This window comes from Chiloscyllium plagiosum, unplaced genomic scaffold (assembly GCF_037043375.1).
Source record: "Chiloscyllium plagiosum isolate Xiang-an unplaced genomic scaffold, Cpla_swu_hap1 HiC_scaffold_9, whole genome shotgun sequence".
Taxonomy (NCBI): domain Eukaryota; kingdom Metazoa; phylum Chordata; class Chondrichthyes; order Orectolobiformes; family Hemiscylliidae; genus Chiloscyllium; species Chiloscyllium plagiosum.
This window is the reverse complement of record NW_028270147.1, coordinates 20,662,469-20,690,448: the sequence shown is the minus strand read 5'-3', so window position 1 is coordinate 20,690,448 and position 27,980 is coordinate 20,662,469. Positions and strand designations below refer to the sequence as shown.

Genomic DNA, 27,980 nt, shown 5'->3' with positions numbered 1-27,980 from the left:
ACAGATATTTCGGCTATCCTAACAAGGGCTTTTATTTAATTGAGATTACAAACCTGGCTGGTCCAGGGCCCCTTAGGAGAGGAATCCTGCACGAATACGGGTTTTATTACATCTGATGTTAACACATTCCGAGCATGAGAGATTTAAATATACACTCTGGTTAGTTGTAGGTTAGATTAGTAGATAGTTGAGTTTTGTTTTTTTTTTCTTTTTTGGTTATTTTTTTCTTTTGTTAAATTTTGGTTATTGTATATTTGATTTAATTGTATATCAATGTTTATATTTGAGAGTTTTGTTTATTTTTGTAAACTTGTAAAAATGTTAAATTTCTAATAAAAATATCTATAAAAAAAGCAAGTACAATGCAACATTGACCTGGTAGTAGTGATATATCAATGCTTACTGGTTGAGCACTTATAAATTTGCTGCACATTTACCATAAAAAGTTCTGAAGCTGGTTTGACTTTCTATTCGTAAAATCTTTTGTGCTTTTAATTGTCCATCATATATTCATGTATTGAATTATAGTCATTAAGGGTCTAGGTCCAGCAAACTCATCTCAGTTTTTGATTCTTCAAAAGAATTATCTCAGAGCAGTGTGCAATTACCCAAGCGTAGTTCTTCACAACTGGAGTGGGGTGCAGCAAGGCCAGCATTCAGAACAATACGAAATAACAATAAAGTGACTGTTTTGAAGTTACAGTCAGGTAGAGTTTTTTTTTTAAATATAAAAATACAATACCTCTACTCTAGAGTATGTTGAGTATAATTTGATTAGTAGATAGCTTTGGAGTCAGCAAGCTTATACTTTGACACTTTCTCACCAATACTCTAAAGGAACCGTTCCCTTTAGTCAGATTTTCTATTCCATCTGCTCTGATATCTCCTCCCCCCAACCCGCCCCAGCCAAACATCACATTTCCCCCTGCAACAACCACTGTGGAGAACATGGTCCTCAACCGCACACCACCACTTCCTCTGTCTCAGAGCAATACGGTTCCCCTTGTCCTTGCCTTCCATCCCATCTCACCAGCCTCCCTATTCAATCTGTAATTCTCCCTCCTCATTAATGTCAGCTCCAATGTAATGCCACCACTAAACACATTTTCCCCTCATCTGTCCTGTCAGTTGTCTTAAAGAATCATTTCCTCCATTATAACATGATCTACTCTTCCTTAGTCACCCCTTCTCATAATGGCTCAGCAAACAGTAGATGTGACCCATATCCTTTTACATCCTCTCTCCTCACCATCCAACATCCCAAACACTCCTTTCCATATCATTCAATTTGCTTTTACCTGTTTCAATTTATTATCCTTCCTTTTCTACAATGTGGTCTGTACATTGGAAATGATGCACTAACAATGATCCTCAAGCGTGAGCTTCAGCTTATATATGAACGTATGAACTAGAACCAGGTATAGGGCACTCAAACCTGCTCCACTTTATAATTACCCGTAAGTTATATTAGTCTTGGATCCATTATTCTCTTCCTCAAACATAAGTAAAATTTCTGTCACATTTATGGTCATTGCTACCTTGGTAATATGATCACTGCCTTCACTAGGCTATCAGTAATTCATCCTCTCTCATATAGCCTAGTATAGCCTGCTTGTATAAGTGACGCTGTTGTGATAGAATGGCAGTGTCCTTACCTCGGAGCTAGAAGCCCAAGTTCAAGTCCTACCTGCTTCAGAGCTGTGCTATAACAACTCTGGACAGGTTGATTAGAAAATAACTAGTCTGCTCAGTGGTTGGTTTCAGGAACTGCTGTTCTGAGGAACTATGCCATAAACATTGAATTTTGCATCTGATTTTTTCAATCTATGCAGACTAAAAATCCCCATAATTGTCAGCACAACTGTCTGATAACACCCTATTATTTCCTCTTTCATACTCCTTCCTACCATTCTACTATTAGGAGGTCTGTACATCACTTCAAGTAGCCTATTGCTATTATCATATCTCACCTCTATCCAGACCGCTTCCTACATCTTGACTTTATGAACTTGTGTCACCCCTGAAAGAGAGCCAATCCCTTTTTCCCTAGTTTCCAGTCACTCCTAAATACCATGTTTCCTCAAATATTCATTTTAACTCTCTACCTTCTCCATCGTCAGTCTACAGCACTGTTACAAAGGCTAAAGGAAGAGCATTTTCCAGAAACGTTTCAATAATTTTGGACAGTAAAATGCACTACCCCCCCCCCCCCCCCTCTCAAAAATAAGGTTTCTTTTTATTTGTAAGATTCACTTTCTCTTTATTTGTTTTCAGATAGCAAACCCATCTATACTAACATCTTTTTCCTTTGTTTCTTTTCTTTGCCTCTCACTATTCTTCTTGATCCTGGAAGACCAACTCTTTTGTCATTAATCTTGCATCTCCCATGCAATCACAGCTCTGTCCTTGTCTCACCGATTCTTTGTTCAAAATCTATTGTGTATTTCTCGCTTTTTTTAGTTCAACTTGAAACCATGACTAACTCGTTTTCCATATTTGTGGCCTGATCAGCTGAGTATTTCCAACATTAAAATATCTAAATAAAACAAATCGACTTGCTTGGACATGTTATCACATCACTGAAATGTGGGTTTTGAACCCAAGCCTCCTGGCCCAGGGGCAGGGACACTACCACAAGAACCCTTGTTTACTAATTTGCATAAATAGTGAGCAGTAGAGGCGGTAAATCCATGCATTTCACAAAAAATCTGTTTCATAACATTTCATATCTATGCTTCAATGACATGAAATTATGATACAAGATGTAATTAGTGTGAACAATTCAGTTCCTTTAGACGTTAAACCTTCTTAATAAAATTGTTTCAGTGCATATCTAAAAGTATAAATGTTCTGACAAAATAGTGATCAGTTTTTGGAAGTTAAGAGAACAAAGTAAAATGGCATTGGCCAAAGATCAAAGAGTGATTAAAATCATGCAAGACAATGTCACTAAAAACAAATTTATTGAAAATTGTTTGTTTGAAAAATAGTCTACATAATTACTAAGATATTTGTACTAGACACCCATAGGATTTGAAGGTAAACATCATGTACATTTTAAGAACATCACATTCAATTTAAAAGCAGTACAAATAAATATAACTCATATCAAAGCTTTACAGTACTGCAGTTGAGGTATACTTGCTTTTCCACTGCTCACCTGTTTAAATTATAAATTGCCTCTTGCTACAATTTTCCTCCTCCTCCTGAGGACACCATCTCATGTTGTTGTAAGGTAACATATACATTTGGCGGTTTTTTTTCATTATTTTACCTAACCAGCAACTATCAACAGACTGGTTAGCTCTGTGTTAAGTGGAGTCTGATCTTAGCTTCTCTGATTTTGTGCAGAGACTTTCCTCATTAGGTATCACTCAGAATTAAGAGAAAAAAAAACATATTTGAGGTATTGTATTTACTAAACTGCAATTACTATGCAGAAAAGAAAGTGAAGATTGTGAAGAGGCAAAGAGGCTGTTAATTTCCATTTTTTTCACATCTACATCTATAAAATTTCTATATCCATTCATAATGTAAACTGGCTATGGCAACTTGTCATGCTGGAAACATCATAAATATCAAAGTAGTAATTTAGTATAAAAATGGCAGGATATAATGGTAATTCAATTATACTTATGTTCAAGTTTATACAACTAGAAAACTACACTTGGCCTTGTAACATTAAAAAGTGAACATAATTACATTAAATGACTTCCTATTATGAACAATAATGTGTCACAAAAATACAGATGGAAATAAGGGACATGGTTTGAAATTAGTTTATGAAATGTTAAATGCAAAGTTATAATAGTTATACAAATTATATTGGATGCATAAAAAGCTGACATCTAAATTTTCAAGTGTAACCTTTATAGAATTTTCTCCCAAATGTATTTACATGTTTGTTCAAAGACTTAGAGCACCTTTTACTTACTAGGTGAAATATTTGTAAACCGACTCATGAATACACATCACACAGGTGGTGTTTTTCCAGAATTATGTACAGGAGGTTTAAAGCTACTGAACTATTAATTGATGATGGAGACCTGTTTTGCAGAATATTAAAGTACTTTATTTTACAGTGAAAGTCCCAGATGCTTCATGGAAGAGCTTTTTAACTGATGTTTAGTAGGTTTGATGGTTCTACAAAACTATTTACAAGAATAACAACATTGTTCTTCATTGTTGCCAGAGCAGCTTATGGTCAAGTCATTGAGTGTATTTCAGATACGTCGGTTCTTCATTGGTAAAAGACTTGAGGGTTAAAGAAGAAGGTAGAATGAGGTTGAGAAACATAACAGTCATGATTGAATGGTGGAGAAGATTCAATCGTCTGAATGGCCTCTACTCTATGTTCTTCCCAGCCTATCACTGTACTGGAAAAAATATCAAATTCCAGCCCTTCATATACTACATTCAAAATGCATGATTACTTTTCTATTTTGTAATCTATATTTTTCCCACAACAAACATTTACCGTTTTATTACCAGGCATTTTCACAGTAACCAGGATCAGGTGTTTCTCCAATATCATGCAAAAACAGTGTACACTTCAAAATAGAACTTTCAACACAGTAAAGCACTCTAAGATGTGTCAGTACCATGGATGATGCAATGCAGGTTCTCAGCTATGATTTTTCATTACTCTTGAAGGGCTCTGGAATGCTCTTAAGAGCTCAGCATCATTTGCTTATTTATCGGGGACCTTTAGTAAAGTCACCTTGAAACATTTTCATATTTATTACACATTTCAAGTTTTCTGCACCTAAAACTTTCAGAATTATGTACACTAAAACACAAGAGAATGGGTGAAAATTTTTCAAATGAGAACATTTTATCCAATTCTTAAAGTTAGAGATAATATACAGTTAGAATAATTTTGCAATGAAACTTCCATCTTCTTTTCAAAAGAAGTAAACTAAAAAAAAAAATCTGCAATCAAGTTATGAAGGCAATGCATTTCAGAATAAGTGGTTAAGCAGCTTTTGAACCACCAGCACCTCAAATTAAAATACTGCCTTTAGCATATCTATTAATTTGTATAAAGAAACAGTTTTCCTTTACAGCATGGCATGAACAACAGCATACTTTTGTTCATCTTTTGTTCAAGATGTGATATTGAATAAAGAGCATAGGATTAGTTTTGATGCTTGGTTACTAGATTTGAGTTATTCATTCATTCACACGTTTAAGTCTAGACAGCAATCTAACTTTTAGAGTTTAAGGCTGGATCTTTGTACTAAAACTAGTTTTATTTTACACTGGTATGCAAGTAGGAACATTTGTATTTTCAAACTTGTGGGTAATAAGCACGGGAAAATAAGAAAACGTACTCTAACTGCACGTGAATAATCATGCAGTTCCAAGTCAGGTCATTTCACAGATTAAATCAAAGTGGGAGAAGCCGACTGAAACGTGATTAAACCGTAGGATTTCAAGGATATCTGCAAACATTGTTCCTAGAAGGTGTGTCCTGCCCACGAGTCCACTTGTGAGATCTCATTTAAGGTGTTGCTTGGGGCTTCTAAATCAAATTGGACTTCATTCTGCATAGCCACAGGTAAGGTAAACTTATTAGCACCTGTACAAAAACTTGACGTAAAGCTAAGCCTCGTCAAAAGCATAATTTTCTAATATTCCATTATTTTCCATCCAGTTTTTCACATAGCTTTCAATCAAATCAAAAAAGCATATGGTAAAATTATGACCATCTCTGAATTTACAGGATGCAAAATAATCAGTGCTATTTAAAAGTTTCTCAAATAAGCATTTGCATTATCAAAGAGCAATGAAATTGTGTTAATTTCTCATGGACGCATTTCATGTATGTCTAGTTTATGTTGAGTCGGCTCAACATAATCAAATTATACCTGCAATAATAGAAAATTCCCAAGTTGGACTAAGAAAAAAAAAAATCACATTTTGTTTTAAACAGCTAGCATATCCTGTAAGTTTATAAAGAAAAAGGATAAAACTATATTAGTTCAGATTCTGGTCCCATGGCCATTGTATCAATATCTAAAACCTCAAAAGATTAAAAAAACAAAATACAGCCCTCAATTCCAAACAAGATTTTTATGCTGAGTTTTAACGAAGTTCATATGTCTTGGCTTCCAAGGTTACCCTCATTACTACCTATTCTGATCAATTTAAAAAAAAATAATTTGGTTTTCTAAAATTTTACAATGAAAATGAAAATAAGCGTTTCAATTTTAGACAAACTAATATTTTACAAAGGTTTCTTATGCCTGAGTCCCAAATTTAAAGTAAAGCATCATCGACATACATGCTTATCCTCTTCACAAAGACCTCCCAAACGGTAATTCTGTAACAAAATGTCAAGTACACAATTTTATTTTCTACTATGGCATCCAATAGTGACACACTAAGATTCTGTTAAGCTACAGAAAAAGGACAGGACCATGTGACATATGGATTAAATTCATCTTGCATCCCAATGCACACAATTTAGTGGGTATGCTTAGTGATGGGTTTCCAGTTCCACAATTGTCCATTCCCCCTGTGGAGACACTGATTCTTCTGGTGAAAAACTGGCCACTGTAATGCTAGCTGTGGAGTCCTCTGAAGGAGACTGCAGTTCTGTCCATTTATACCATGCCTCTTTTTCAACTGCAATTCTACCTGGAGTCTTACAAGCATCTCTAGAAAGGAAGAGTGTTTGGTTGATCAGATACTTTGCTAAATTGATATCTTCAGGTAGACAGTTAACAATTCCACAATTTAGATCCTGATCTCCAAGAAGCTGCTTAAGTAGTATCCAGTCTCTTTTTGCAAAGTGTTCATTTTCTTCTTTGTGCACATGGTTCACTTCTACCTCTGAACTCCGATCCACATCTTCTATTATTTCCATCTCGTATATGGGAGAAAGGGTTTTTGAAGGGCGACGATCAAATGTGCAGCTTTGTGATCTGTCACAATCAGCTAAGTTTCCTGAAACAATTCATAATACTAAACATTGTAAATATTCCAATATTGAAAAACTTCAAATGGGGCTGCTGCACAGTAGATTATTTTGGGAGTATTTTGGTTAATAGACTGAATGCAAGAATGATCAAAGATTTTAAAGCAGTTTCTGATGGACTAAAGGGCAGGAGCTGGATAAAAGTTAATACAGGTTAAAAGATGAAACAACAAAGGCACATGGCCAAAAAAAGATGAATGATCAAAGTAAAATTAATGTTACTTATCCAATTAGATAATCCAGAAACAAATTGGCAATGTTGGAAAACATCATACAAATGTTCCATCCATTCTTCTGAAATTACTTGTAGTTTTCACACAGCTACTCAGATTTAAAATGAGTAGATTCCTACCTTTGCTACAAGTGTATTTTTGACAAATTGTTAAGTTTTCTATGATAACTTTGGAGCATCTGATTCCAGTAAAATGAAAAGTAACAGGACATTATGTAATTTATAGATAATGCTGTAACCTCTCAGTTCCCAGGATAGCAAGGTACATCAAGATGAGGACCTGGACTAGAGCCTGTGATTTTTGTCCATGGCCCTTACATTACTCCAAGGGAGTTGTGGAACATTTACCGGTCATGGATAATTTTTTTTTTAAAAAAAGCATCATGATTTAGCCCTGACTAATTGTTCAAAATTTGTGGATTTAAAGTTGGGTTAAACCTCAATTTTCATTCGAATTGCATATGTTACAGGCCATGTGCTAATGTTTTGTGCAACTGTTTGATCGGATTTGTTGTTCTGTACAGTGCCACACGTTAATTAATAAAATAAGTAAAAAGATCAGGAAAATCTGATGCAGTTTATTAGGTTAGTAAACCAGTTAAAAGATCAATCATTCATCAAGCAAAAAAAACCTCAGCAAAAGCCTTAATTGTAATTGCTAAGCAAACCAGAGAGCCAATAGTTAGACAATCATTGAAATACATTTGGCAGAACTTAACTTAGTAGGAACATGAGCACAAAATTTAATTACATCCTGGACAAAACAAATACAGTATTCATAATACACTTTGCTGGACAGTTACCTCAAATCTAATTAATTTTGATTTACAGAACTGTGTACAAGTACTGCTATTAACATTTCAGTGCAAATGTAGTTTAGGTTCACTCATCGATCGGCAAAGTGACATTTTCCCAATGCCCGGAGACCAAACCACTTTAAACTTGTTTGACAAGTGTGAAAACACACTTACTTGCAAATCAGTCTTTGCAATGAACTCCTAAAATCTAATACTTTGGCATTCCAACTGCTTGAAGGACTGTGTTAGTTTAATCTTGCATGCCTAGCTCCAAAGGTTCAACGTGCAACACATCTCCAAGGTAGACTTACCAACATCTGGTTTAATACATTGAACGTTATTACACATTAAATACATGGTTTTGGCTAAATGATCTTTAATGTCATACATAGAAAATGGCCTTAAGATTCTGGAGTGCAGGTTCTCTTCTTTCACGCAATTGTAATTAAATATGAACTAAATTCTCATAGTAGTCATGCTAACAATTACTGGAAGAATTGTACATGTTCACATTTAACAATACAAGATGTACTCCTCCTACACTCTGTACTTTGAAAACTACATTCCAATAGTTCCACAAACTAAACTGATGTGGTCTTACTTTTACTGCTCTGCATTTTGGCAATTTGACACAAAGCTGAGTGCCATCTTCAGACCAAGTGGTTTATATTGTGATCAAAGGTTAATTACAATATACATTACCTGTTGGCAAAGTATTATTAGTTTGCTCATTGGGTGTGGAGTTGTAAGCTTGCACATACTCTTTTTCCATATTAGCTAAATGCTCATTTGTAGCAACGTCATCACTGTGTACACTGGAAGAATGCCCTTTCTGGCAGAGATGCAAATGGCAGGGTCTTTCCTGAGGTCTATTGTCACCACCACCACCATCACCTGCAGGCTGGATATTATTTTCTTCAGTTAACATGTTATCCTCAGATTGGTTTTCAAGCATGTTTCCTTCCATCTGGTCCTTTTCTTCATGTTTACTTTCTACTTCATCAAAAGGTTCACCACACTGATGGGGTGCAACAGCTTCAATATTGACTTGCTTTGTTGCTTCTATATCTGTTGAAACAACCTGCAGTAATGCACAGTCAGCCAACATGCTAGTTTCATCTGCAGGTGGTGAAGGACTTGGTTCCTTTGTTTGTTTTTTGGCCTTCTCTTGATGAAGGTGGCTATACACCAAAAAGTCATCATCAATTTCCAGCGAGTACCGTGAATAGTAGGTTCTGCCATAACGTTGGTGGCCACTTTCATGGGAACCACCATCAAATACATCGGACGGAGTAAGAGAACCAAAAGAGAATGCAAGAGGACTTTCAGCTTCTCCTTCATCAGAACCCAACTCCTCACATTCATCCACAGATAGCAGAACAGAACGCTTAAAATTTGCAGCTGAAGAAAAGTTTGTAACCTCTGTGTCATTTTCTGTAACGTCTTCAAAAGCCAGGTTATCAATACCTTGAAAGTGGTAAATGCCCTGGTCGGGAGGGGGTGGAGGTGGAGGTGGAGGAAGAGGGGAAGGGAAAACTTCCTCTGTATTCTCAATTTCGGATTTATCTTCTTCAGTCACTTCACATGAAGACAAAATATCTGAGGCAGGATCTAATTTATCACCACCAGGAACAGCATCTTCTTCACTGCCTCTTTCCACTGCTTTACTGCCTGGAGATATTCTGGAACAATGATTAATTAGTGATTCTCTTGTGCTAGCACCTCTTGTCTTCCCATGTGGCTCTATACCTTTCACTTTTACTTCTACTCTTAATCCACTGTCATATTCCTTAAGCTCTTCAGGCGTGCTCGTATCACTGCTACTTCTCCCAAGAAAGTCATGACATACAACTGTACTGCACTTGGAAATACCCCTCTCGTTTGATCCATCATCATCCTGGGAACCTCCAGCATCATAGTCTTCAGAATTAGGTTTTATATCATCAGATGAGGTTGTTGCACTTCCAGTATCTGTGTCTGGACTTTGCTTTGGGAAAGATGCATCTGAAGCTTGGTAGCCTTCTGTGCCCAAGTTCCAAGATTCTACAAGTGGAGTTTCTGAATGCTCATGATTTTCTGGGATTCCTGACTCGTCTATTTCTTTATGCAAATCTGATGGAACTGGCTTTTCATCTTGTTTTAAGTTATACTTTGCAGCGTCACTAGTTTGGTCAAATGAGTGAGTATAAATTGTTGCACTATTTAGTTCAAATATACCTTTATTTAGAACATGGTCCCCATCTGTAAAAAGATGGCCAGCTTTAATTTCTTCAGCAAAATTAGTTTCTCTTTGAAGAGGGACTTCCTTGGTTTTCTCACAGCCATTAAAAATCAATAGCTTTGGTTCACAAGATTGATTTATTTGGGGTTCTTTATTTGCAGAAGAAGAATGATCTTGAGCACTATAATGTTTGGTCTTCAGTTCAATGTCTTTAGATGGCTTGTGTGTTGTGTGACCTTCAAAATTAGTTGCAGAAGACATATCTAAAGCTATTTGTAATTTTTCTGATGTACAATTATTTGCTTTTTTAACATGGTTAGATAGGTTGCTGGAGGTAATGATTTGTTGCGAATGTCCACATGTCAAAACATGGTCTCCTTTTGCCAACCTATTATCATGTGAAGCAGTAGGTACTTCTACATTCTGACAGAGTGGTGGCTGATTACTTGGTCCCATTTGATTACTTTTTAACTCTGTTCCACTTTTTACATCATGACACGGAGAATTAGGAGCTGCCTTTTCATTACAACTAGAGGCAGATCTTTTTAGGCTAGAACTTGTTTTGGTTGTCACCGGAAGCAACTTAGTTGATGGCTTTCTTACATTGGGTAGAGACGCACTTTTCTCTTTCAGAGCAACCTTACTGGAATTAATAGGTGTCCGTGGACTTGCGGTGCCAAGTTGTGTCATTTTCCTTGTATTTGTCTTTATTGCAGAGAGGGCTGCTGCTTTCACTGGTTTAGAATTATTAGCCTTTGTAAACATTTCATTAGCCATTATTTTTTCACAGTTTGGAACTTTAGTAGGCTGTTTTGAAGCATCACTTTGTTCTGAAATAAGGGCTGCTTTTTCTAAAACCACTGTCCCTCCTTTTGGATCTAGAACAATAAAGTTTTAAATGGTCAAAAACTGTACAAAATACCATACAGTTCTTAAAAAAAAAGTATATCTGTAATACAAGTAAACAAAAATACTTCTTTAATGTGCATCAAAATAGTAGCATGTTTAGTAAACATTCAGATGTAAAAGGTCACCGTGAATTTTAATTTTAGGACACAGACTCTGATCCTGTGAACTATTTTATGGAATTTACAATATCATGGCTTGCTTTGTACAGAAGCCATGGACGGCATTTATGCTCCCCTTAAGCTGCCTCATAGAACATAGAAGAATACAGCGCAGTACAGGCCCTTTGGCCCTCGATGTTGCGCCGATCCAAGCCCACCTAACCTACACTAGCCCACTATCCTCCATATGCCTATCCAATGCCCGCTTAAATGCCCATAAAGAGGGAGAGTCCACCACTGCTACTGGCAGGGCATTCCATGAACTCACGACTCGCTGAGTAAAGAACCTACCCCTAACATCTGTCCTATACCTACCACCCCTTAATTTAAAGCTATGCCCCATCGTAATAGCTGACTCCATATGTGGAAAAAGGTTCTCATGGTCAACCCTATCTAAATCCCTAATCATCTTGTACACCTCTATCAAGTCACCCCTAAACCTTCTTTTCTCCAATGAAAACAGCCCCAAGTGCCTCAGCCTTTCCTCATACGATCTTCCTACCATACCAGGCAACATCCCAGTAAACCTCCTCTGCACACGTTCCAGTGCCTCCACATCCTTCCTATAGTATGGCGACCAAAACTGCACACAATACTCCAGATGCGGCTGCACCAGAGTCTTATACAACTGCAACATGACCTCAGGACTCCGGAACTCAATTCCTCTACCAATAAAAGCCAGTACGCCATATGCCTTCTTCACAGCGCTATTTACCTGGGTGGCAACTTGGTGTACATGGACACCAAGATCCCTCTGCTCATCCACACTACCAAGTATCCAACCATTAGCCCAGTACCCCATCTTTTTGTTACTCTTACCCATCATCAAACCCTATCATCACAGGCTTGTACTCTTTTCCTCCATCACATGGTTATCTAGTTGCCTTACGTGTATCCAAGATAGTGAACAAAGTTAAAAATCACAACACCAGGTTATAGTCCAACAGGTTTAATTGGAAACACACTAGCTTTTGGAGCGACACTCCCCAGCCACTACCACCTGATGAAGGAGCATCGCTCTGAAAGCTAGTATGCTTCCAATTAAACCTGTTGGACTATAACCTGGTGTTGTGCGATTTTTAAACTTTGTACACCCCAGTCCAACACCGGCATCTCCAAATTAAAATAGTGAACTACTAGTGACAGTGAGGTCCACATTCTTATCACTCTCTAGGTTAGGAACATTTTCATTATGGAAAGGGACTGCAGTTATTCTAATCGGGAAGGGTTGAGGTTTTCTGATGCAAGGCCTTTTGGAGGTCTTGGAGATTATGAAAGACAGGAGAAGCTGAATGATTTTCTTGACTCTTCCACAGATTGATGATAAGAGAAGTCTCAAACAAGTGTCTGTTGACACCAGGTGTGCAATGTTAAGTTCCAACTACGCGTTCTCACTGTTTTCTTGTTAAAAACTGACTGAATGGGTGTGTGCAATAAAGCCAATTCTTAAAAGAAAATTTAAAAATTTAAATCTTTCATATATTTTCTTAAAAAAAAATGTATGTTTGTTAGATTCTTTAACATTTAAATTTAATTCAGATATTTTTCTGCTGAAGTGCATGGTTTCATACAGCATGGAAACAGACTCTTCATCCAACTGGTTCATGCCAACCTTGTTCCCAAACTCAACTAGTCCCATCAGCCTGCATTTGGCTCATATCCCTCCAAATCTTTCCTATTCATGCACTTATCCAAATGTATTTTAAATGTTCTAAGTGCATTGCATTTACCACTTCCTCTGGCCGTTCATTCTACACATGAACCCTCACGGGTAACTCTTTCTCCTCTCACCTTAAAAATATGCCTAGTTTTGAATTCCTCCACCCTACACACGTTTTCTTGGACCCTGAGGTTTTTATAATCCTCTCAGGTCTCCCCTCAACTTCCTGTGTTCCAGCGAAAGAAAGTCCCAGCCTATTTTTATAATGCAAAGTCCTCCATTCCCAGCAACATCCTGGGTAAATCTTTTCTGAACCCTCTCCAGTTTAATAATATCCATCCTATGACAAGACGACCAGAACTGCACACAGCACTCCAGAAGAGGCCTCACCAATATCCTGTACAACCTCAACATGACAGTCCCAATTACTATATTCAAAAGGCCTGAACAATGAAGGCAAGCATGCTAAATGCCTTCTTAGATTAGAGTGGTGCTGGAAAAGCACAGTTCAGGTAGCATCCGAGGAGCAGGAAAATCGACGTTTCGGGCAAAAGCCCTTCATCAGGAATCCTGATGAAGGGCTTTTCCTACTCCTCGGATGCTGCCTGACCTGCTGTGCTTTTCCAGCACAACTCTAATCTAGAAACTGGTTTCCAGCATCTGCAGTCCTTGTTTTTACCTAAATGCCTTCTTAACTATCCTGCTTGTGATGCAGATTTCAAACAATTATGTACCTAAACCCCTAGGTTTCTGTTCTACACTACCCAAGGCCATACTATTAATAAAGTCCTGCTCATGTTTGTTTTACCAAAATGCACATTTATCCAAATTAAACATCGTCTGCCACTCCTTATCCCATTGGCCCAATTGATCAAGATCTACATGTAAGCTTAGATAACCTTTTTCCACTGTTCACTATACCACCAATTTTGGCGTTATCCACAAACTTACTAACTATGCCTCCTAAATTCTCACCAAATCATTTTGTGAATAATAAACAAAGTGAACCCCGTACTGATCCCTATGGAACACCATTGATCATAGTCCAGTCCGAAGAACAAAACTCCACATCCACCTTCTATCTCGGCGAGCTCACCTTGAATCCAGTGTGACCTAACTTTAGTTAGTTTACCATGTGGAGCCTCATCAAAGGCTTTACTAAAGTTCAAGTAAATAACATCTACTACCTTGCCCTCGATCTTTTTGCTTACTTTCTCAAAACAACTGAGTCAGGGTTGAGAGACATGATTTCCTGCGCACAAACATGCTGATTACCATTCCTTGCCTCCCCAAACTCATCCATTACTGACGGTGCTGATTGTACCCTTTCATAACAGGATATAGGCAGATTGGTGACTTGGGCACAAATGGCAGATGGAGTTTAATCCAGCCAAATGCAAGGTGATGTATTTTGGAGGATCAAATTTAGCTGTGAATTATACTGTAAATAACAGAACCCTTAGGAACATTAACATATAGACGAATCTGGGTATGCAGGTCTATAGTTGCCAAAAGTGGCAACATAGGTGGCCATGGTGATCAAGAAAGCATATTAGATTAGATTCCCTATAGTGTGGAAACAGGCCCTTCGGCCCAACCAGTCCACACTGACCCTCCGAAGAATAACCCACCCAGACCCATTTCCCTCTGACAAATGCACCTAACACTTTGGGCAATTTAGCATGGCCAATTCACCTGACCTGCACATCTTTGGACTGTGGAATTGGCATGCTGGCTTTCATCAGCTGAGACATGGAGTACAAGAGTTAGCAACCCATGTTTGCAGCTTTATAAAACCCTTGTTAGGCTGCATTTGTATTAGTGTGCGCAATTTCAGTCGCCACACTTTTGAAAGTTTCCATGCCCTTCTGGTAGAGTGCAGAGAAGGTTGACAAGATGTTGCCTGGTCTCAAGAGAATTTGCTATGCGGGAAGATTAAAAAGGCTAGGAAAGATGACAGCTGAGAGGAGACCTGATACAGATCTACAAATTGAGAGGCATAGATAGGGTAGATAGTCAGAGGCTTTTTCTCCTAGGGTTGAAGTTTCTAATACAAGGGGGCACAGGTTCAAGGTGAGAGGGGGATGTTTGAAAGAGATGTGCTGGCTAGGTTTTTCACGCAGGGAGTGGTAGGAGCCTGGAAAACACTGCCAGAAGAGGTGATGGAAGCAGGCACATTGGCAACATTTGAGGCATTTGGATGGTTACGTGAACAGGAAGTAATAGAGGGATATGAACCAAATAAAGGGCAGAAGGTTTTTTTTTTTAAGTTTAGTTAGGGCATGATCAACAGCACAGGCTTGGAGGGCCAAAGCGCCTGTTCCTGTGCTGTACTCATCTTTTGTTCTTTAATTCACCTCCAATAACTTACCCAGCACCGATGTCAGGCCCAGGCTTCTCCTTACAGCCTTCCTTAAATGAAGGCACATTAGTTACCCTCAAGTCTTCCAGCATCACACCCATGGTTACAGATGACAAATATTTCTGTTAGGGGCCCTGCAATTTTCACCCACAACATCCTTAGTAACACTTGTTCAGGATCCAAAGATTCACCCATCAGCACTCCAGCACTACTTTTTGTTTAATGTGAACTGCTTTCAAAATATTATTTATTTTCAAGTTCTCTAGCCTCCATTTTTCTCACAGTAAAAATTGGTATGAAATATTTACCATTTCTTGAGGTTCAACACAAAGATTACCTTATTACGCTTTAAGGGGCCTACTTTGTCTAGTTGTGCTTTTGCTCTTAAATGAATTTGTGGAATCCCTTTGGATTATCCTTAACCTTATCTGTCAAGGCCGTCTCATATTCCCTTTTCCTTTCCTGATTTCCCTTTGAAGAATGCCCCTACATACACTATATTCAAGAGATTCATTTGATCCCAGTTGTCTATGTTACTTTTTCCATTCTTGAGTAGAACCTCAATATCTTTATTCATCCATTGTTCCCTAATCTTAGCAGCCTTGTCCTTTCATTAACAGGAACATAATTCCTCTGAACTCTTGTTATCACACTTTTAAAAGCCTCCCACAGACACAGCCTATGTTTAAAAAAAACCCCAAAGAATCTAAGACGATTATTAGATTGGATATGATTTCATGCAAGCACCTCAAACTGGATGCATGGAGGGAGTACACAAGAACAATGGAAAATTTCCTGGAGAGCTATAAATGGTGAATGCAGGGTAGAGGAGAACCTGAATAAGCCATGGAAATTTCTCAAATCAAAAAGGGCCTAAAAAATTAAGTCACAGTCCTTTGTAAAGGCAAGGATGAGACTTTTGACTTGAGGGAGTTTTGACCTTTTCCTGACACATAACTTGTGGTTTATAAAATCATGAGGGGTTTACATAAGGTGAATAGCAAGGGTCTTTTCCTTAGAGTGGGGAGTTCAAAACTAGGGGGCATATTTTTAAAGGTGAGAGGAGAAAGGTTTAAAAAGGACATGAGGAGCAACTTTTTTTAAAAAACAGAGTGGTTAGTTTATGGAATGAACTTCCAAAGGAACTGTTGAGTGCAGATACATTTAGAACATTAAAAGATATTTAGATAATTACATGAATAGGAAACATTGAGGGATATGAGCCAAATGCACACAAGTGGGATTAGTTTGGGAACATGGTCAGCACTGACTAGTTGGAAGGGTCTGTTTCCATGCTGAATGACTAATCTATAACTGCGGACGCTGGAAATCTGGAACAAAAATATGAACAGCTGGAGAAACTCTGCAGGTCTGGCAGCATCTGGGGAGAGAAATCAGAGTTAACGTTTCCGGTCTAGTAACCTTTCTTCAGGAGGATTCTGAACAAGAGTCACTGGACTTGAAAAGTTAACTCCGATTTCTCTCTCTATTAGCACCGCCAGACCTACTGAGTTTTCCAGCAATTTGTTTTTGATACAGCCTTGTATAGCAGAGTTCTCTAGTTCTGGTCATCAAAATGCGTTCTAAGGTTCAATCATGATTAGCACATTCTCTGCTTTTAGAACCCGCTTCCAGAAGAGATTAATCTCCACACCTTAAAACAAAAAAAAAACACAAGGACTTGGTGAGCTGCATCACTGGTTTTAGTGACATGTGCACCAGTACCCTCTGATCCATGTTTTTCAACCCATTAGGACATTTATTTTCTGAATAGTATGGGACCAATTTATTCCTCCTACAAATATTGTCTGGATTCATACTTGCTTGGAGAGTAAATGCCTAACCCACATTTTGCCATAATTCTACTCTTTTATAACTACCCAACTAATCTGGTGTTATCTGAAAACTGAGGCTATACTTCCAGTGTCAGTCTAAAGCATTTCTCAATGGCACTTACTCTTTAGGACTGAAATGTAGTTAAAACAAAATCAAACAGTTGCTTAAATCATAAAACTAGATGTCAAAGTAATCTCTGGTTCTCACTCCTGTTGACATTCAATTGCTTAGTTTATGGCCATTTCTGTTTTGAAAAGGTAAGTCCATTTCAAGAATCAGGACACAGGGTCCTTTGGGAACAATGCTCCAATGGAACAAGTAGCTCAACCAAATCAAGTGAAATGTGAAGTGATATACAAGTTGCCTGCAAGACTGGTACGTTTTGCCCATTCCCAAGTCAGCCTTGAACTAATTGGCTGTCTAGGCTAATTCTGGGGGCAGTTAAGAGTCAACCAGATTGTTGAGGGCCTGGAATTACATGTATGCCAGACCAGGTAAAGACAGCAAATTTCCTTCCCCGAAAAGGTCTTTAGTGAACATGACGGGCTTTCAAAAGTCCATGGCTGAAAATATGTTGCTGGAAAAGCGCAGCAGGTCAGGCAGCATCCAAGGAGCAGGAGAATCGACGTTTCGGGCATGAGCCCTTCTTCATTCCTGAAGGGCTCATGCCCGAAACGTCGATTCTCCTGCTCCTTGGATGCTGCCTGACCTGCTGCGCTTTTCCAGCAACACATTTTCAGCTCTGATCTCCAGCATTTGCAGTCCTCACTTTCTCCTTTCAAAAGTCCACACCTAATTGCCAAAAGACCAGCTTTTTCAATTCCATATTTTATCGAATTCAAACCCACATCCCCAGAACATTAGCCTGGGGCTCTGGATTACAGGCTCAGTGGAATTACCACTGGCTCCCTGTTCTCACTTGGTAAGGATAAGACCTTGTATACTCAGTTTCTGGTTTCATGGGTCACATCACAATCAAAACCAATAATCTCTTCCTTCCCACACGGAACGCAGAGGCCACTTGTAACAGATTGACAACTCAGGGTGGCCAGAGAATGGAATCAGAGTTTTCACTCTTGCAGAGTTTAAATGCCCAGCGCTCGGTCCACAATTAACCAAAATTATTAGAGAAATGTACTCAAGAAATTTAAATCAGTTAAGTTTATGCTGCGCAGCACAGAAAAATGTTTTTATTAGCTTAAGTATTCTTGCCAAAAGATATTAAACATTAAAAGGAAAGGAAAGTATTTAACCAGTATGCTAAATTCACTGGAATTTCTCCACAGAAAGCTGCAGTTTGAAAGCACTGCATGAACAAAATTTATCACTCAAAAAAAAAATCAATATTAAGCATTTCTGTATAGAGAAAAACTCTGAAGTCGTTTGCTACTATTTGCACACAAAGTCATTATTAATAAATTAGACTGGTAAATGTTGGTAAGCAGAGAAATTTGGACGTCCTCACACACAAGTCACAAAGAACATACAGACACAGTATGTTTGCTTCTAATGTAAGGACATTGGAGCATAGAGCAAGGTTTTAACTTACATTGGAAACAATGCAACAAAGGCTCACTGAAAGGAGCAGAGAGCTAGTAGAGCGCTTATATTCTTTGCAGGTTAACAAGAGTGACAACAGAAGCATATAGAATTCTTAGGTAAGTAGTAGTAGTTACCAAGAGGCTGTTTGCTTGGCTAAAGCTAAGAGTTAAGTCTCAGGTTAGGGATCAGCCATTTGGGACAGAGATGAGGAGGAATTTTTTTTTTTAAAATTCAGCAGTTCTAAGTCTTTAAGAATCCAGAGACTTCGATCAGCCTGAAGATGGATTACCTTCCCTTAATGAAGTAGTAGGCCTCAGGGCCACGGTACATATTGCCTATGTTCTTCACCAGAAGATACAGTTGAGTTAGTGAATGATACGGTTGAGTTAGTGAAGCAACGAACAAGGCAACAAAGAGTCAGAGATGTATAACATGGAAACAGACCCTTCGGTCCAACCCGTCCATGCCGACCAGATATCCCAACCCAATCTAGTCCCACCTGCCAGCACCCGGCCCATATCCCTCCAAACCCCTCCTATTCATATACCCATCCAAATGCCACTTAAATGTTGCAATTGTAGCTCATTCCATACACTTACCACCCTCTGTGTGAAAGAGTTGCCCTGTAGGTCTCTTTTATATCTTTCCTTTCTCACCCTAAACCTATGCCCTCTAGTTCTGGACTCTCCGACCCCAGGGAAAAGACTTTGCCTGTATACCCTATCCATGCCCTTCATAAATTTTGTAAACCTCTTAAGTTCACCCCTTAGCCTCTGACGCTCCAGGGAAACAGCCCCAGCCTGTTCAGCCTCTCCCTGTAGCTCAAATCCTCAAATCTTTACTGAACCCTTTCAAGTTTCACATCTTTCCAATAGGAAGGAGACGAGAACGGCACGCAATATTCCAACAGTGGCCTAACCAATGTCCTGTACAGCCGTAACATGACCTTCCAACTCCTGTACTCAGTACTCTGACCAATAAAGGAAAGCACACCAAACGCCTTCTTCACTATCCTATCTACCTGCGACTCCACTTTCAAGGAGCTATGAACCTGCACACCAAGGTCTCTTTGTTCAGCAACACTCCCTAGGACCTATCATTAAGTGTATATGTCCTGCTAAGATTTGCTTTCCCAAAATGCAGCACCTCACATTTATCCGAATTAAACTCCATCTGCCACTTCTCAGCCCATTGGCCCATCTGGTCCAGATCCTGTTGTAATCTGAGGTAATCCTCTTTGCTGTCCACTACACCTCCAATTTTGGTGTCATCTGCAAACTTACTAACTGTACCTCTTATGTGTTCCCACAAAAGGAAATAATCTTTTCACATCTACCATATCAGTTTCTTTAAAGAATAGCATAAGTTTCAATAAAGTGCCTCTCAATCTTCCAAATTCCATATCAGCCTAGTGAACCTTCTCTGGATTGCCTCCCACACCAGATGTATTTTTTCTTCTTAGACAACGGGCCCAAAACTGTTCACAACATTTGAGCTCTGGTATAGCTTGTGCTTTATACAATTTTAATTAAAACTCCTTCTTTTATGGTCAACTCCCTTGATAATAAAGGCTAACATTCCATTTGTCTTCCCTATTACCTGCTGAACTTAGTTGCAGATTTTTATGAAGAACGGATGAGGATGCTCAAATCTCTGTTCTGTAGCTTTGTGCGGTCATTCTTAATTTGAATAATATTCACCTCCTCTATTCTGCCTACCAAAGTGCATGACCTCACATTTCCCCAGATAATCCATCAGCCATTCACTTAACCTGTCTCTTTTTTTTTTTGCAGACTGTCATACTCACCACTTGCCTTTCCACCTATTTTTGTGACATTCACAAATGTGGCCATAATACATTCATTTTCCTCATCCAAATAATTTAAATTTGACAATAACTGTGGCCAACACTGATCTCTACAGCACACTACTAGTTACAGGCAGCCATCTTGACAATGTTCTATCCATGCTAAAATCTTTTATCCATGCAGGGGCAACATGGTGGTTCAGTGGTTAGCATTGCTGCCTCACAGTGACAAGGACCCAGGTTTGATTCCAGCATCGGGCGACTGTCTGTTTGCACATTCTCCGAGTGTCTGTGTGGATTTCCTCCTACAATCCAAAAATGTGCTGGTTAAGTGAATTGCTAAATTGCCCATTGTTCAGGGATGTGAAAGTTAGGTGCATTAGTCAGGGTAAATGTAAATAGGGGAATGGGTCTGGGTGGGATACTCTTTGGAGGGTCAGTGTGGACTTGCTGGACCGAAGGGCCTGTTTCCATACTATAGGGATTCTGTGGACTCAAATATACTACCTCCAACATCAAGGGCTCTTAAGTATTTAATATTTGGTACCTTGTTAAATGCCTTCTGAAAGTTCAAATATATTAAATCTACTTTTTTTTTCCATTATCATCCTATTTGTCACCTTCAAGAATTCTAGTAAATTTGTCAGGCATGATTGCATGAAGGGGAGTGTCTAGAAGAGTCATTCTCAATCATAATATTTCTAAATTGTCTATTACATTCTTTACATAATGATCGCCAACATTTTCCCAATAACAGATATTAAGCTAACTGGCCTATGTTTTTGGTCTCCTCCACTTTCCAAATGAAAAAGTATAACATTTGCTTCCATAAGACCGTAAGATATAGAGGCAGAATTATGCCACTTAACCCGTCGAGTCTGGTCTGCCATTTGATTCTAGCCAATACATTTCTCAGCCCCATTCTCCTGCCTTCTCCCCATTCCCGTCGATTCCCTTACCAATCAAGAATTAGCTATTTCTGCCTTGGCCTCCACAGTCTTCTGCCTGTAATGAATTCCACAGATTAACCACCCTCTAGCTGAAGAAATTCCTCCCCATCGCAGTTCTAAAGAATTATCCTTTCACTTGGATGTTATGCCCTTGGGTCCTAGTCTCTCTTACTAGAAAAGATAAAGAATCGCCACATCCATTATATCCAGACCTCTCAGTATTCTGCAAGTTTCAATCAGATCCCTCCTCATCCTTCTAAACTCCAGAGTCCTCAATCCCTCCTCAAATGACAAGCCCTTCGTTCCCCAGATCGTTCTTATGAACCTCCTCTGGACCCCCTTCAAGGCTAGCAAATCCTTCGTTAGGTATGGGGCTCAAAATTGCTCTCAGTATTCCAAATGCAGTTGGCCCACAGCATACATCGTTGCTCTGGTATTGTAGCTCTTGCAGTTTTAAAACAGTATCAGTAATTCATGATCAAGTTGTCACCACAAAAGCCACGATGTGCACATAAGATTTTGAAACTGCTGCTAGCAAAAATAAAACAAAGATGTCTGAAGGAGGTTAGTTGTACCTTTAGTTTTGGCTGCCCCAGATGCACTCCTTGCTCTGTGTTGAACAGATGAGTTGCTGCTGCTATTCCATGTTTTCTTCATAGAAGCCTGTGACAACCCTTCATCTCTATTTTGTGCCCTCTGTTTGTTTGGCATACTATCAAAAGAGATGCACAATGAAGATAATTCCATATTCAGATTTGTGTCTTTGAGGTTCTAGGTAACTCGAGTTACTATGTGAGTTAGCATGGAGGAATGCAAACCTGATCCATTTTGCGCTTAGCATGCAGCCAATATTTGCCTTAAGACAGTCATGTGTGCGCAAAAAATATTTACAGCACAAAACAAATTGGTCTTTTTGGCCAAATGGACCAATTTTAGGTTATACAAAACTTTTAACTGATACTCTAATCTGTACAGGACCGTGTAGTCTCCCTGTACCAAACTGGTTTACAATGACAAATTTAACATCAATTTAAGGTGTGGGAGTTTACTTTCACTGTAAAGTGACGGCCATGATTGACTAAACACTGATCAAAAGAAAACAACATTAATCCAGAAAGAACATATTTACAACAAATGTATCAGTTTATTAGACCACATTCAAGTATGTAAAATACTAATTTAAAAAAAAATCTTCATAGAATGAGTGTGTTGCTGACTAGGACAGTATTTATTGCCCATCTATAAACAGTTATTGACAGAATGATTGTTTTAATCTTTACAGCTAGTGTCCTGTAGTCACTTAATTCTGTTTTCCAATGGTATTCAAGTATGGTCTGACCAATGCAGCTTTGTTGGTCTGTTTCTACAATGTAACATAGAACGTTACAGCCCAGTACAGGTCCTTCGGCCCCCGATGTTGCATCGACTTGTGAAATTAATCTAATGTCGATCTAACCCACACCATTCCATTATTATCTATATGTATGTCCAATGCCCATTAAATGCCCTTAACGTCAGCGAGTCTACTACTGTTGCATGCAGCCATTCCACACCCCTGCTACTTTGAGTGAAGAAACTACCCAGATTCCTAAATCTATCACCCCTCAATTTAAAGCTACGTTCCATCGTGTTTGTTTTTCCTCTGGTGAAGACTCTCTCACTGTCCATCCTATCTAATCGTCTGATTATCTTGTACAACTCAATTAAGTCACCTCTCAACCTTCTCTCCAACGAAAACAGCCTCCGTTCCCTCAGCCTTTCCTCGTAAGGTCTTCCTTCCATTCCAGGCAACATCCTAGTAAATCTCCTCTAAACCCTTCCCAAAGCTTCCACACCTTTCCCATAATGCGGCGACCAGAACTGTACGCCAGACCCCAGGTGTGGCCTTACCAATGTCTTGTCCAGCTGAAGCATGACCTCGTGCCTCCAAAACTGAATCCCCCTACCAATAAACACCAACACACCATATGCCTTCTTAACAATCCTATCAAACTGGGTGGCCACTTTCAGAGATTTATACACCTGGACACAGAGATCACTCTGTTCATCTACACTACCAAGAATTTTACCATTAACACAGAACTCTGTATTCCTGTTACTTCTTCCAAAGTGAAGTACCTCACACTTTTCCACATTAAACTCCATTTGCCACTTCTCAATCCAGCTCTGCATCTTATCCTTGCCCCTCCATAACCCACAACATCCTTTGGCACTATCCACAACTCTGCCTACCTTTGTCATCCGCAAATTTACTAACCCATCCTTCTAACGTCCACATCCAGATCATTTATAAAAGTGAAACAGCAGTGGCCCCAAACAGATCCTTGTGACACACCACTGGTAACTGAGCTCCAGGATGAAAATTTCTCATCAACCACCATCTTCTGTCTTCTTTCAGCTAGCCAATTTCTGATCCAAACCGTTAAATCACCTTCAATCCCGAAACTCCATATTTTGTGCAATATCCTACTGTGTGGAATCTTATCAAATGCCTTACTGAACTCCACATACAACACATCAACTGCTTTACCTTCATCCACCTGTTTTGTCACCTTCTCAAAGAACTCAATAAGGTTAGTTAGGCACGACCTACCCTTCACAAAACTGTATTGACTATCCCTAATCAAATTATTCCTTTCCAAATGATTGTAAATCCTCTTATAATCTTTTCCAACACTTTACCAACAACCGAAGGAAGGTTCACTGGCCTATAATTACGAGGGTTGTCCTGACTCCCCTTCTTAAACAAAGGAACAATATTTGCTATCGTCCAGTCTTCTGGCACTACTCCTATCAAACAATGCTGACATAAAGATCAAAGCCAAAGGCTTTGCAACCTCCTCCCTGGCTCCCAGAGAATCAGAGGATAAACCCCATCTGGCACAGGGGTCTTACCTATTTTCAGATTTTCAAAAATTGCTAAAACCGCCCATCTAATCTAGTAGCCTGTATCTCCATATTTTCACTAACATTGCCCTTTTCCAATGTGAATACTAATGAAAAGTATTCATTCAGCACTTTCCCATGTCCTCAGATTCCACATATAATTTGCCACTACCGCCTTTGATTGGCCCTAATCTTACTCTAGTCATTCTTTTATTCCTGATATATCTATAGAAGGCCTTAGGGCTTTCCTCACTCTTATCCACCAAAAACTTCTCATGTTCCCTCCTGGCTCTCCTTCGCCCTCTCTTCACATCTTTTCTGGCTAACTTATAATTCTCAAGGCCCCAAACAGAGCCTTCACACCTCATCCTCACGTAAGCTTTCTTCTTTCTTTTGACAAGAGCTTCAACTTCTTTTGTAAGCCATGACCGCCCCCTCTCAACAACTACCACCCTGCCTGATAAGTATATATCAAGAAACCGCAGTAGCTGTTCCTTGAATAAGCTCCAGATTTCACGTATGTCCATCCCCTGCAATTTCCTTCCCCATCCTTTGCATCCTAAATCTTGCCTAATCGCATCATAATTGCCTTTCCCCGCAGTATATACCTATCCCTGCCCATTGCTACTGTAAACATAACCGAATTATGATCACTATCGCCAAAGTGCTCACCTACCTCCAAATCTAACACCTGGCCGTGTTCATTCCCCAGTACCAAATCTAATGTGGCCTCACCCATTGTTGGCCTGTCTACATATGGTGTCAGAAAACCCTCCTGCACATATTGAACAAAAACTGACCCATCTAAACTACTTGAACTATAGTATTCCCATCACTATTGGGGAAGTTAAAGTCCCCCATAACAACTACCCTGCTACTCTCGCTCCTATCAAGAATCATCTTTGCTATCCTTTCCTCTACATTCCTGGAACAATTCAGAGGCCTATAGAAAAATCCCAACAGGGTGACTTCGCCTTTCCTGTTGCTAACCTCAGCCCAAACTACCTCAGTGGATGAGTCCTCAAATGTTATCTCAGCTGCTGTAATATTACCCTTGATTAACAATGCCAACCACCACCGCCCCCCTCCACTTTTACCATCTTCTCGGTTCTTGCTGAAACATCTAAATCCTGGAATCTTCAATAACCATTCCTGTCCTTTCTCTACCCATGTCTCTGAAACGTCCACAACATCAAAATCCCAGGTACCAACCCACGCTGCAACCACCTTATTTTGGACACTCCTGGCATTCAAGTACACACATTTCAAACCAACACCCTGACTGCCAGTGCCCTCTCGCAACCTTGTAAACCTATCCTTGACCTCACTACCCTCAACCTCCTGTACACTGGAACTACAATTCAGGCTCCCAATCCCCTGCTGCATTAGCTTAAACCTCCCCCCTCCCAAAGAGCGTTAGCAAATTCCACCCCCCACGGATATTGGTACTCCTCTGGTTCAGGTGAGGACCATCCTGTTTGTAGAGATCCCACCAATGATGATCCAAAGCATCTAGATTCCTAAAATCATAATGCCATTAACTGTTACTTTAATAGGTTATTAAGAAAATTGTATCTCCCAAGATCACAATGTCTTTAAGAGGGGGAAAGAGAAGAAGGAATGAAGTTTTAAAAGTACTAATTTACACTTGTATTTTAAAAAAAAAACCATTGCTCACCTATTAGAAAGTGGTCTGCCAGTTTTCACTGATGCAGGTGGAGGAGTCTTAGTAGCTTTGGAGACACTTGTGGACCTAACTACAAAGCAGTAAAACAAAGTTATATTTGAATATGGAATTGCTCAATTACAAAACCTAGTTGTAAAACATATACCATATTAGAAAGGAAATGACAAAATGGAACAAAAAACCAAGTGCTTAACTAGGAGCATTTTTACAAAAGCAGATGGAGAACTGTGGCATTTGTAGGAAGAGAATCTCACTGGTGAACCTGACAACTTATATCCTGATGTGCTGCACAGATTTCTAATCGCAACATTGTTTAGTACTTTTATTTCTGACGAAAGGATTTAGAAAGAAATAGTATCCTTGGTTTTGTTTTGTTTTACAATGAGGACTGTAGTTAAAGGAGAGGTGATGGCCGAGTGACATTATTACTGGACTGTTAATCCAGAGACTGGAGATTGAATCCTGCCATGCAGAGATGGTGGAATTTGAATTCAATAAAAATCTGTAATTAAGAGTCTAATGATGCCTGTGAATCTGTTGCTGATTGTCAGAAAAACCCATCTGGTTCCCTAATGTCTTTAAGGGAAGGAAATCTGCCATCCTTATCTGGTCTGCCCCAAATATGACTCCAGACCACAGCAACGTGGTTGACTCTTAACTTCTCTCTAGGCAGTTATGGTTGTGCGATAAATGCTGGTCTAGCCAGCAATACCCACATCCCATGAATGAATTTAAAAAAAAAAAAGTAATACTCCAGCTCTCATATTTTGACACAGCACTCTTGAAGTAACTGGAGTGAAAGACTTGGTAATGGGATGGTGGATGAGGGTGCAGGAGGAAATAATAAATAAAAGCGAAACAGTGGATGAGGCATACCCCAGTTGAGTACTTTTCAGTGAATGGAGCCAATAAACAGCAGCTAAGGTACAATTCACACCAGATGAAATTCTAATATTGTACAAGGAACAAACCTGTTGACTTCTGGCCAACTGAGCTCTTTGCAGGCTCCTGTGCTGTAGTTTCAGTAGGACTATTGACAAATGCCATTTTCCTATCATGATAGTTTATTTCGTCCATCTCATTCCCCTCTTGTAGTCCACCAACGTATCCACTTGCGCCTACAGCACCATCCTTGCTTGGAAGTTCGGGATTGTCAGAGTGACGCTTGTTCCTATTTTTCTCTGTCTGTGACAATTCTGTGTGAGATTGAATGATTTTCTTTGATGATTTCCCTTGTTTTGCTTGAGTACTGGAAGAGCTGAGAGATATTTTGGGTCGTGCACCTGTACTTGCTTTGCCGTCCTGTCCGATGATGTCTTTGTTGCTCACTGTAGAACCTGTCTGACATACCAGAGTGTCAGCACACACTTTCACTTTGCTGACAGTGCTCTCAGCTTTCGCCTTAGTTTCCAGTCTAGCTTTTGCAGGAGCATTCATCTTTGTAGAGGTACCTTTTTCATTGGTTTTCCCATTTTTTGGAGTTTTATCATTTGTTTTTCTCATGTCCTTTCCTTTTGCTTCACTTTTCCTCAAAGCACCAGCAGACAGTTGTGCATTTGCTGCATGCACTGAACTGTCAGACTTCATTTTTGAAGCAGCAGTCAATTGACTATTAGGTATAACTGTATTTGTTGACAGCACCTTTCCCTTTCTATACCCTTGCTCCACCACATCAAACGGAGAAAGGTCAAGCAGAGGACGTTTCTTTTGCTGTGAAGAGATGCAAGGTTAAAGTATAGGTTACCTTAAAAGTGTTAGGCTATCTAGAGTCAGCGTTGTACAGCACGGAAACAGACCCTTCTGTCCAACCCGTCCATGCCGACTAGATATCCCAACCCAATCTAGTCCCACCTGCCAGCACCAGGCCCATATCCCTCCAAACCTTTCCTATTCATATACCCATCCAGATGCCTTTTAAATGTTGCAATTATACTAGCCTCCACCACTTCCT

General features: G+C 39.3%; 1 protein-coding gene across 3 annotated transcripts in view; it reads right to left on the bottom strand.

Moving 5' to 3' along the window:
• Nucleotides 1–2,946: 2,946 nt before the first annotated feature.
• The window catches only part of btbd8 (BTB domain containing 8), a 104,784-nt gene continuing 79,750 nt past the window's right edge, over nt 2,947–27,980 (bottom strand). For all 3 annotated transcript variants that reach the window (XM_087990447.1, XM_043698782.2, XM_043698783.2), the window contains exons 15-19: nt 27,001–27,739; nt 26,021–26,099; nt 22,032–22,168; nt 8,714–11,110; nt 2,947–6,951 (exon numbers count right to left, since the gene is read on the bottom strand). In XM_087990447.1, coding sequence (XP_087846573.1) covers nt 6,482–6,951; nt 8,714–11,110; nt 22,032–22,168; nt 26,021–26,099; nt 27,001–27,739 — 3,822 coding nt within the window. In that variant the 3' untranslated portion in view covers nt 2,947–6,481. The remainder of the gene's footprint in view (nt 6,952–8,713; nt 11,111–22,031; nt 22,169–26,020; nt 26,100–27,000; nt 27,740–27,980) is intronic.